This window comes from Rhinopithecus roxellana, chromosome 11 (assembly GCF_007565055.1).
Source record: "Rhinopithecus roxellana isolate Shanxi Qingling chromosome 11, ASM756505v1, whole genome shotgun sequence".
In the NCBI taxonomy this organism is placed as follows: Eukaryota; Metazoa; Chordata; class Mammalia; order Primates; family Cercopithecidae; genus Rhinopithecus; species Rhinopithecus roxellana.
In genome coordinates, this window is record NC_044559.1 from 105,953,837 (window position 1) to 105,965,637 (window position 11,801).

The window sequence follows — 11,801 nt, forward strand, 5'->3', positions numbered from 1 at the left end:
CCTGAATTCTTAATCTCACCTCATTTATTTACATTTCAGTGGCATATGTGAAACTAAAACATTTTCCCCTTTAGGGCTTATTTATTAAATTTTTTAAAAACCTCAGAGAAAAAGATTTGGTCACATTTTTGTCTCTTTTTATGGCTACAAATATAACATCGGGAATATATATCAGAATTGATGTGCTTCTAAGTTGCATTTTTCACAGTTGGCCACAGAGCTTTTTGCTTAGCTATCTCGAGTTGCATTGGAACTGGGTTTTCTGTATAATTTTTTTCTCTACTTAACTGTAGAAGGAAACACATGTCCAAACTGAGGATAGCCCCACTTTAAGTTTCAACATGGTTTGGGTTTTGCAGCATCCAAGATTTTCCTAACTACACACCTCCTTTTTTTTCTTTTCTTTTCTTTTTTCGCCTTAAAACACGCTCTTTTGGCTGGTTCAATAAGCCGTTCCTGCCAACCAGTTGCTTTTATGGTAATTGACAGCGTAGCTGATTTTTGGAACCTTGGAATCTAAAAAGGCATTTTAGCTCAGACTTTGGAGAGGCTGAGCCAAGCTACTTGCAGAGTAAGAGATACAGCCGAGCCAAATGTGGGGCAGTCAGACCCTGAGTCTGTGCATGCTAATGAACTGCTCTCAAGAGTCTACATACCAGGAGCTAGCTCCAACTTGCGTTTTCCCTCTTTCAGCAACATGCACGATCCTTCCCTCTCCTGTCTGATTGTTTCTGGAGCTACTAGGTGCCACTTCTCGAACGGAGCCGGTGAGACCACCTGTCAGCAGTGGACAGACGTGTCAGGACCCCCATGACCACCAGGGGTGGGTACACAGACCCACTGCTCCTCAAATACTGACCATAAGCTGAAAAGACACACGACACAGCACACTTGAGCCAGAGAAGAGCTGATAAGTTTTTACTTCAAAAGGAAAGAGCGTAAGAAAAAAAAAAATTACAACATTAATACTGCCAGTTAGTATAATGAGAAGATTGTAAATTTTCTGAATTCCCCTCAGATGATATCAGTTCGCTAAAAACTGCGACATTTCTCCAGATTTCATCTTAGCACAACAAATAGAAAAAAAAAAAATCTCCCCAGACTCCCAGATCTTTAGAGTCCTTGCTTTCCATAGAAAAAAGCACAAATGTTTCAGAGTCAAAGGGCTCTGTTTGCTATCTTCCTTTTGCCGGTTTGGCTCTTCTGGGAACCAGAACACATTACTCCACAGGAGGTGGCTCTTGGACTCAAAATACCCAAGTGACACTGGGCAGCCCACCAGTAACAGCCTCAGGAGGAGCGTGCCCTTCTAACATCAATTCATTTTTTGAACTAAAACACTTTGGACACAGAGACTGCCCACCCCCCGCACTTCCCAAGTGGTGGTAAGCAGCTTTTCCTGGTTGATTTCAGTCTTTGAGATTGAGCTTTGTTGTATGCAGTTTTCACACTGACTACTGATAGAGAAGCAACATGTCTCTATTCTCCATTACTTTTTTTAAATAGAAATTTTTTTTATTGTATTATTCTTTATGTTCTAGGGTACATGTGCACAACGTGCAGGTTTGTTACGTAGATATACATGTGCCATGTTGGTTTGCTACACTCATCAACTTGTCATTGACATTAGGTATTTCCCTTAATGCTTTCCCTCCCCCATCTCCCCACCTCCCGAAAGGCCCCGGTGTGTGATGTAAAACAATTTTCTTCTGTTACTGTAAAGGAACCCAATCTATACCTAGCGACATTGAATGTGCCCATCTGCCTGAAAAATAAAATACAGAATTCAGTGTATTGAATCCTGTGTAGTACATTGTTGAGATTTGTAAAACCTAATTAAGAATACCTGCATGGGGATTTGAGTCTACGTTTTTGTACTTCAAAGGTATTTTTATAGGCACCAAAGTGTCAAACACATACACCCAAAGAGTAAGCAGAATTTTATAATTTCACAGTTGGCTGTAGTAAACATGTTTCTCAGTGGAACAAGTCCAAGGAGTCAGCCACAGGGAGTGCTAGCCACAGCCAGGCGCTCACGGGGCTGTAAGACATGCAAGTCAACTCCTCATCCTAAATAGAGGCTCTCCGTGAACCTGAGCCATGAATTACATCTTCTTCTTCCACGTGCAGGCTCCATACATTGATGGCATTGATGCATTGACAGGTTCTGTAACCCATAACGTATTTGATAGCCACAGGCTTTCTTCTTGTCTGTGCAGTAACCACTTTGAGGTTGACAGTTCAGGTAGGGAACCGGGTTCTGGTCTCCTTCGCCTATGTGAGATGGCTTCATCTGGGAGCCAGAGCGTCAGTTACATAGTCTTCTCTAAATTATGTTTTGTTATTTCCCTAACGTTATTTAAGCCTCATGGAACTTACTCTGCTTTTGCCAAGTCTTTCCATTGAATAAATATCTCCATAACCTATTGCTTCACTTTGGCAACAGAATTGTTGCAATTTGTGGGCAAAATGGAGCAAAGGCCTAACTCATTTTTTTTTCGTCTGTAAAATGTGCGATTTGCTGGCTTTCCTTCTCCCAGACGAAAGCCTTAACTTGTTCTCTGTTCTGGTAGCACCTTGTCTCTGTCCTTACTGAGTGAAGATTACAGATAGGAGAATAGAACTCAATAAAAAATGACTTCACAGATACCAGGGAGACTTGCTATCCATACACAAAGTCAGTAATCGTAAATAAATTAGGCCACAAAGTGCTCAGAATTGTGCCTGGCACGTAGTAAATGATCTGTAAATCAGTAGTATCAGAGTTCTGCAAATTACAAATGATCATTCTTGTCCTGCATTTACATGAGTTACTTTATAACTGCAAAATTATGGAAAGTAGCAGAGGTATAGCTAAGCATCCAGGCTGACCCTGTAAGAGCCAGAAGCTGGCAGAGCTGCAGAAGGTAACGATCTAACTGTTCACAGATCCAATTATTTCCCCCAAAGGATCCCTAAAACCTTATAAAATGCTGCCTGAGTAGTCAGTGAAAGGAGACCGAGGGAACTAATACTCGTTCCATTCTGGGCCAGACACACATGATCTCATGTGTTCTTCACAACCTTGCCATTTGTTCACTAAATTCTTTTGTTTTGTTTGTTGGCCTTGTTTATTTAAGTTCCTTAGGTGAAGGGTTGTGAAAAGAGCTCAGAGTGACCCATGATTGTCTCGTGGTCTATACCTTAAGGCTTAACTCAGGGTATGTCAGCAGGCTTTCCCCATTTTTTTCCTTCAGACAGGGTATTGAAGCTTGGCTGCCTCATGGTCATATCATTTATTTTCTCTTGACCACCTCTTCCCTGGGAAATTTTGCCCTGCTTAGACTATATGACGATCATGTTGACGTTATTCTTCTCAAACCTCTTCTAGTTCTGTGACTCTCTTAGAGCTCAGAATTGGAAATTAGGATGCTAACTATCCTTAAGCAGTGTAGAGAAAAAGAAATTGTGAGAAATATTGGGTTGGCGGGGACGGGAGGTGGGGTAAAAGGAAGGGAGAGGACTAAGGGCAGGAAAAGACAGTTTTGTAAAGGCCATAGAACTAGCCGAGGGCCTTGCATTTTCCAAGTTTCCTGTGTGGAGCACAGTGCCACGTGCAGTAGCTCCCCAGTAATATTGATTATTGTTGTGGATGATGACGGTGGTGAAGAGGGGCTTACCCACTATCTGGTTTTGGAGTCTCGACCCTACTCCTTTGCTAGGACGCCATGCCAGTAGCCTATCTACCACCCTCCTACATCTTTCCCTTCAGTAGGGAAATTTTTGTGTTACTCATACCAGATTCTTTTAGCCTAAGGAGTTCGAGAACCCATTTTTGTGGGTTCTTTATATTTATGTGGTGTTGAGAGACATTCGTGTTCTGAGTGAAGTAGCAAATCTAAACCAAAGATGTGAGTGTAGAAGCAAAAGCTAACATCCTAACTTTCATTTCCTGCAGCAGCAGGAGGAGGCGTTCTTTTGGAAATTGAGGACTGGTGCCTGCTTCTTCTAATAAATATGCCAGGAAATCCTGTATTGCTATCACCATTGGGTCTGTTACTCATTTGCTAACTAGCAGAGGGAACTATTTGCCCATCCTTTGTTTGAAATAAATGTGTGATAACTGGCCAGGCACGGTGGCTCACACCTGTAATCCCAGTACTTTGGGAGGTTGAGGCAGGCAGATCACGAGGTCAGGAGTTCAAGACCAGCCTGATGAACATGGTGAAACCCTGTCTCTACTAAAAATACAAAAATTAGCCGGGCGTGGTGGCAGGCGCCTGTAATCCCAGCTACTCAGGTGCCTGAGGCAGGAGAATTGCTTGAACCCGGGAGGTGGAAGTTGCAGTGAGCCGAGATCGTACCATTGCACTCCAGCCTGGGCAACACAGCAAGCCTCCATCTCAAAAAAAAAAAAAACAAAAAAGAAAAAAGAAAATTTGATAACCATGAAATTATAGAATCATTGAGCCAGAAGCACCCCCCAAGATTGTCTAGAACCCCCAGTTTTTTATTTTAATTTTCTTAGAGACAGGGTCTTGCTTTATTGCCCAGGCTGGAGTGCAGTGGCACAATCCCTGCTTACTGCAGCTTCAACCCCCTGGGCTCAAGCAATCCTCCCACCTCAGCCTCCTGAGTAACTGGGAATACAGGTGAACACCCACCATACCCAGCTATTTTTATTTTTATTTTTAGTAGAGATGAGATCTCACAATGTAGCACAGGCTGGTCTCGAATTCCTAGGCTCAAGCAATCCCCCTGCCTTGGCCTCCCAAAGTACTGGGATTACAGATATGAGCCCAGCCAAAACTTCCTGATTTTATAGTTAGAGAACTGAATCCCAGACATTGTGGGAGGTCATCATCTGCCCCCAAGTTACACTGCAGGTGGGTAGTAGGGCAAGGCCAGAACCTGGCCCCAGGCACAGTCAGCACTCTTTTCCTTATGCTGCTTGTCTCCTGATCCAAAAGGCCCCAGTTTCTCAGAGTAAATAACTTCAGATGATTGTATATCTATGAGAGTTCCCTTTTATTCTTTACTACCCACTGTCATCTTATTTCTGCCCCTTTGCAATTTTTTTATCTTAATATAAACTGCTTTATCTTTATTAAAACCTAACTAATTTTCAACCATATTTCCTGAAGAACTGTTACTTCTGGTCATTAGTGATGAAACTCCTGAGATGAGAAAAGAAAGGAAAAAAATAAAAATAATTGAATTTTTGCTTTTCTTTACAGACACTCTGGAAAACGGATCCAATAAGGGTGACAGGTGAGCAAAATGTTCCCATTGGCCATTCCTGCTTTTCAGGAAAATTTTCAATGCAAACTGCAGTGAGTTTGATCGTTTACTTTCTGTTTTGCTTAACTCCAGTGCAGCTAACAGAAAGGGACCGAGCAAAGATGACACGTATTGGAAGGAGATCAACGCAGCTATGGCCTTAACAAATCTTGCACAGGGAAAGGACAAACTGCAGGGAACTACCAGCTGCATCATCCAAAAGTCGTCCCATATAGCAGAAGTAAAGACTGTCAAAGTGCCACTGGTGCAGCAGTTTTAAGAGCTTGTTGCTTTTCAGATCCAATGGATGTTCTTTCCAGTGTTTTCGTCAACCCTCATCCTAAGAGCCGAAGCAGGGATGAAAATGACTCTCTCCCAAACCTCTTCTTATTTTTAATTATCCCAAATATATCATTTAGTTGCTTCTGTAAAAGACATATAAATTATAAAAAACTCATTTTAATCAAAAATATTAACTTATTTTATGTTACTCAAACTATGCATAAAATGTCTGCATTACCATTACAGTAAGTGCCTTGCTTCCCAAAAATAAGCTCCAACGTGGGCATAGTTGAACAGCTATGCCTCAAAATGCCAACGCCATATGCTTATTAGCCTGTGTGCATCATTCCAGACGGACCTAATCATTCCAGGACTGAAACCAGAATCGCTGAAAGCCCTTGAAATACATTCAATAATTCACAAGTTAAAACTTGGATATCTGTTCAGCCCAAATGAAATCTTCCTTTTAAAAAAAGTCTACAGTATTGAAAATTGTTCAATGTGCTTTTCAGAGTGACAGTGAGAATTTTATGCATGTATCTTGCCTGCATATCTGATATGTTACAAACTTCCAAAATTCCAGGTGCAGCGATCCACGTAACGTCGTACATTTAAGAAGTGATTCCTTCAAGCTAATTTAAAATTTCAATGAATACATGGTGATCAGGAAAACTTTTTTTGAAGCACTGTTGGAAAGCACCACAAAGCCCTTTAGAATTAATCTGGATTTTTTTCTCAAGTTCTGCTGAAGTTTAAAAAAAAAAAAAAAACTTTATTATATAAATAACTCAAAATTTTCCTGTGTAAAACTAAACCTGTAGTTTTAAAACATAATCCTGTTTGCATTAGAGCTCACTGTCTTTTTGTGATGGAAACTGTGTTCATATGGTATGACTAAAAATCTTTTATTTGATTGGTTTCAAATTACAATTGCTGATGGACAATTTGTATTGCAGCGAGAACAAGAGAATGAAAGAAATATATCTCTGTGCGGCTATACATACACATACATAAAACTGATTTTTAAATTTAAAACATACGGAAAACAAAACATTGAACAGTTTGAATTTTGCCAAGTTGGATATTAATGTAAAAGTGAAGTGAAATCGTGCATTGAAAGAAAACATTTTGTTTCTAAATTAGACTACCATTGAGTGAGAATAATCAATATCAAGAAAGAAGACTATCTTTCTCAACTAAACAATAATATTCTAATCAGCTTGGGAAGACTTGAAACTTGAATAAACAGTGGAAATGCCAGATATAACAGAGGGTATGCGCTACAGAGAAGTAAAAAGGGTTTGACTCTTTTATGATGGGATTTTTTTTTCTGGGTATGTAATCTGTTTTTTTTTTTTAAACTGGAAAGCATTTTTGTCAGTGTGAATGAGGGTCAATAGTGCAGCCAAGTGGTGACATTTTTCTTTATTTTGCAAAATGCTTTTAAAACCAAAGGCTGCTCTAGTTGACGGACAGTATCAGTCTTGATATAAATTGTAGGACACTTTTTCATGTAACATAGCATTTGGGGATTGGATTTATTTAGTGTAATGAAGATAATTTGATATAAAAATATTTTGTGTATATATATATTTTTACTTTGTTTTCTAAATTGCTGTTTGCAGTAACAGTAAGCGCAAAGCAAAATATATAAGTTATGACTGTATGATCAGATGAAGTATGAGTTATTTTGGTTTGCATCCTTAAATAGTTAGAGATCTCTGATAAAAACTTTGGAATCTTTACAAAACAATTTTGCCAAAATGTGAGCATGTCAATGAAAACTAAAGACAAATACTTCACTCTTTTTCATACTATTATAAGTTATTCTGGTATTAAATATGTTAATAAAAGTGTTTTTGTTTTGACATATTTCAGTTAGATGAATGAATGCTGGTTGTATTTTATTTGAATGAGTCATGATTCATGTTTGCCGTCTTTTTTAAAAAATCAGCAAATTTCTTCTATGTTATAAATTATAGATGACAAGGCAATATAGGACACCTATTCACATGATTTTTTTTAATACCAAAGGTTGGAAGATTTTATAATTAACATGTCAAGAAGACTTTATAATAAGCACATCCTTGGCAATATCTCCAATTGCAATGACTTTTTAATTTATTTTTTCTTTTGCTGCTTTAACATTTTCTGGATATTAAAATCCCCCCAGTCCTTTAAAAGAATCTTGAACAATGCTGAGCCAGCAGCTGAAAATCTAACTCATAATTTATGTTGTAGAGAAATAGAATTACCTCTATTCTTTGTTTTGCCATATGTAATCATTTTAATAAAATTAATAACTGCCAGGAGTTCTTGACAGATTTAAAATAAAAGTCAATTTCTAGACCTCAATGATCGTATGGATTTTGTTTTCCTTTGAGAGCTGAGCAGGTAGATGAAGCAGTAGAACAGACGGGCCCATTATATGCAGCAATTCTCCTTAGACTGTTAAGGGATATGATATGGGAGTGCTGCATTTGTATTAGGTTTGAATTTCATCACCTTAGGCCACCAATCCAGCTTTTAAAGACTGAGGAAAAGGGAGTGTGATGTTGACTATTAAAATACGTAACTTTAAAATGAGCATTTTCACATAATACCTTCTTTCCCTCACTAATACAATTAGCGTTTGTGGCGTGCTCTGCACTGGAGAGAAAACCTTGGCTTTGAAGCTAGACAGAACTACCTTTGAATCTCAGCTTTATCCCTTGCGACTTAGTCATTCTTATCTAGTTTCTTCATCTGCAAAGTGGGAGTAAGGAGCTATACCTTCTAGAATTCGCAATAAGATTGAGATAAAATACAATACATAAAGTGCCTACCACTTTATGTATGTAGTGTCTGTCAGATAATAGGTGCTTGGTAACTGGAACGTATTATTATGTAGTTACAATTCCTCTATCCAGGCTTTATGCACAAGAAAGTAGAAATATTTAAAACAAATGCAACATAAGACATGGGTAGTTTAATGAACAGCTGTGGAGAGGGAGAGATGCCTGACAAGAAAAGCTGCTGTGCAAGGGTGAAAGTTGGTATCAGAGTTAGAAAGGCCTTCAAGGAAGATTATTTTAGCATCATCACTTTGAATTTCCAGGCAAAAAGCATAAAGCGTTGCAAAGTTAAGGCAGAACAGACATTCCAGCAGAAAACACGATACATGCGGTTGCTTCCTTCTTTGGGATAACCAAGAATTGCTTTCCCTCTATTTGTCCTGCTTGATACTGTTCAAGATGGCTAAGAAAAACTCAAGCTGCTGCCTGTGTTCTCTGTCTGCTCCAAGTAGCAATGTTTAACAAACGGTGGCAACAGCCATAGCCTGCTTTTAAACTTATCCAGCTCAATGGTGTCACAGCATGCAAATAAACACAGAGAAGAAGAGCAAGCCCCCCAGGCTGTCCTGCCAGGGATGGCATAGGCAAGTCATGCCTTGGAAGACAGCGTGTTGTGGTGGTAAGAACCTGGGCCGGCATGCTCTGGCTTTACTACTTCACTTCTTAGTACCTTTGGGGAATAAGCATGAGCCTTCTTTCTATACCCATTGTTTGCACCTATAAAATTAATCTGTGAAATTTACCTACTCCAACGATCTGTTGTGGGGAGTCAATGAGGCAGTCGATATAAAAGCACTTTACAAACTGCATGGCACTGTACAAATGTTAGCGATTATGACTGTATTCCACGCAGCTCTGAAAGACCTCATGTCTCACACTTTTTGGCACTGTAAACTGTGGTTTCCATGAAGCATAGAGGACCCCTAGACTCTGTCAAATATGTGTTAGGGTCACCAACATTGGGTCCTTGTGACCACTAAGAATTTCTTGGTCCTGTTCTTTTTTTTTTTTTTCTTGAGACAGAGCCTTACTCTGTCACTCCTAGGCTTATGGAGTGCAGTGGTGCAATCTCGGCTCACTGCAACCTCTGCCCCCTGGGTTCAAACAATTCTCCTGCCTCAGTCCCAAGTAGCGGGGACTACAGGGGTGTGCCACCACACCTGGCTAATTTTTTATTTTTAGTAGACACAGGGTTTCAGCATGTTGGCCAGGCTGGTCTCGAACTCCTGACCTCAGGTGATCCACCCGCTTCGACCTCTCAAAGTGCTGGGATTACAGGCGTGAGCCACCATGCCCAGCCAGTTCTGTTCTTCTTTGTAACCATTATGATTAGAATTAGAAGATAGATTGCCACACTGTGGGACTAGAATCCTGACTTCACTACTGTGAGCTTTGAGACCCATCTCAGAGATGGATTAAAACTTTGGTTTGGGAAAAGGGTGAATTGGCCACAATAAACTTTTTCTCTCAAGGCGAGGAAAAACAGATTTCTGAGTTTGGAAACAAAACAAAATGCTGAGGTATTTTTACATTTTGCACAATGACTCCATGGGAATTCACCCATGTAAGATGGTCTCACTAGGTCTTCTACAACAAATTGTAGCCCAAAGCCAGTTTCTGGAAATTTGACCTACACTGAGTCTAATCTGACAGATATTCTTGACTTTTAAACAACATTTAAATTTTAAATTACAAGTGTTTTAAAAATATATAGATGTAATTTATGCTAATTGCAGAAAAATGTAAACAGTATAGAAGGGTAAAAAGAAAAAGCTCTACATGAGGATCTATTATTTTTGGATCTATTATAATTTATTTAGCAGATAGCCCACTGATGAACTTTTGGGTTATTTTGAATTTTTAATTATTATAAACTAGTGCTACTCAAAGTGCTGTTTCACATTGGAATAAGGAGCTTGCACCAAAATGGATTTCTTTCTTCATCAAGAAAGTCTTTCTATAAGAAAAAAAAAATGTCAGCTGAATGTACAGTGCTCTTAGCAATGTAGTTGATTTACATTAAGTAGCACTGATAACAATGATTCAGGTCGGGCACAGTGGCTCACACCTGTAATCTCAGCACTTTGGGAGGCCGAGGCGGGTGGATCATTTAAGGTCCAGGAGTTCAAGGCCAGCCTGGCCAACATAGTGAAACCCCATCTCTACTAAAAGTACAAAAAACTTAGCCAGGTGTGGTGGTGCATGCCTGTAGTCCCAGCTGCTCGGGAGGCTGAGACAGGAGAACAAACCCTGGAGGCGGAGGTTGCAGTGAGCTGAGATTACGCCACTGCACTCCAGCCTGGGTGACAGAGTGAGACTCTGTCTCAAAAATAACAAACAAACAAACAAACAAAAAACAAAAAAAAAACCCACAAACAAAAAAACAATGACTCAATGAACATTCTTACGCCTGTTTGTCTTCAGCCACTTATACATCTATGGAATAGATAGCTAGAAGTGGAATTAATGGGTCAAAAGATAAGCACATTAAATTTTTTGATGAATGTTACCAAATTAGTATTTTAAAATTCTACCAACTTACACTTCCAACAATAGGGTGTGCCTGTTTTCCCTCAACCTGGTCAAAACATTGAGTAGTAGTAAACTTTTCAATAGTTGACAATGTGGTTGATAAAAATGATGTCTCAACATTGTTTTAACTTGTGCTTATTTAAGATGAGTGGCACTGCACTTAAGCTGATTGGTATTTCTTTTCAGTAAACTGCTTGTTCATGTTTTTCTTTTTCTTTCTTTTTTACCTTTACTTGTCCATTTGTAAGTAATTTGTATGAGTTCTTCGTATATTAAAGAAAATTTAGTACCTTGTCTGTAATATATGCTATAAGTGTTTTCCCAATTTGCTAGGGTTTTTTTTAACTTCACTTATCGTAATTTGAAATTCGGAAGGTTGAGCCTCGTCTGTGTGTATATTTAGGGTACATAGGATGCTACCGCATCTATCTGGCCATCATAGAAGCAGTGTCATGTGGTAGCTCAGAGCATACACTCTGGAACCAGACTGCTGAGGTTCAAGTCACTTCTCTTGTGCTTACTGGCTCTATTACCTTGCACAACACACTTAACCCATCTATGTCTCAGTTTCCTCATCTGTAAAAGATGGTTGATAATAATATCTACTTCTTAGTGTTGTGAGGATTAAATTAGTTATTATATATAAAGTACTTACAATGCTACCTGGCATATAGTTAGTGCCAAGATTGTAAAAAGATTCATCCATGTTTTCTACTATCAGTTTTATTATTTATTTTTGTATATTTAAATCTTGTATCCATTGGCAATTTATTTTGGCTAAGAAGTAAGCTAGGTATCTGGCTCTCTCCCTGATCCTCCCAGCAAAAGAAAACCTAGCTGGCTGTCTCAAAACTGTTTACTAGATAATCCACTGATCTCAGTATTTACTTCTGA

The 11,801-nt window shown here is 39.1% G+C and overlaps 1 protein-coding gene across 2 annotated transcripts in view; it reads left to right on the forward strand.

Moving 5' to 3' along the window:
- The window catches only part of MKX (mohawk homeobox), a 76,454-nt gene extending 68,560 nt beyond the window's left edge, over positions 1-7,894 (forward strand). The window contains exons 6-7 of one of the 2 annotated variants that reach the window (XM_010381411.2): positions 5,217-5,250; positions 5,353-7,894. In XM_010381411.2, the coding sequence (XP_010379713.1) occupies positions 5,217-5,250; positions 5,353-5,539 (221 nt within the window). In that variant the 3' untranslated portion in view covers positions 5,540-7,894. The remainder of the gene's footprint in view (positions 1-5,216; positions 5,251-5,352) is intronic. The other variant, XM_010381412.2, reaches the window with a different exon arrangement.
- The last annotated feature ends 3,907 nt before the right edge of the window (positions 7,895-11,801 follow it).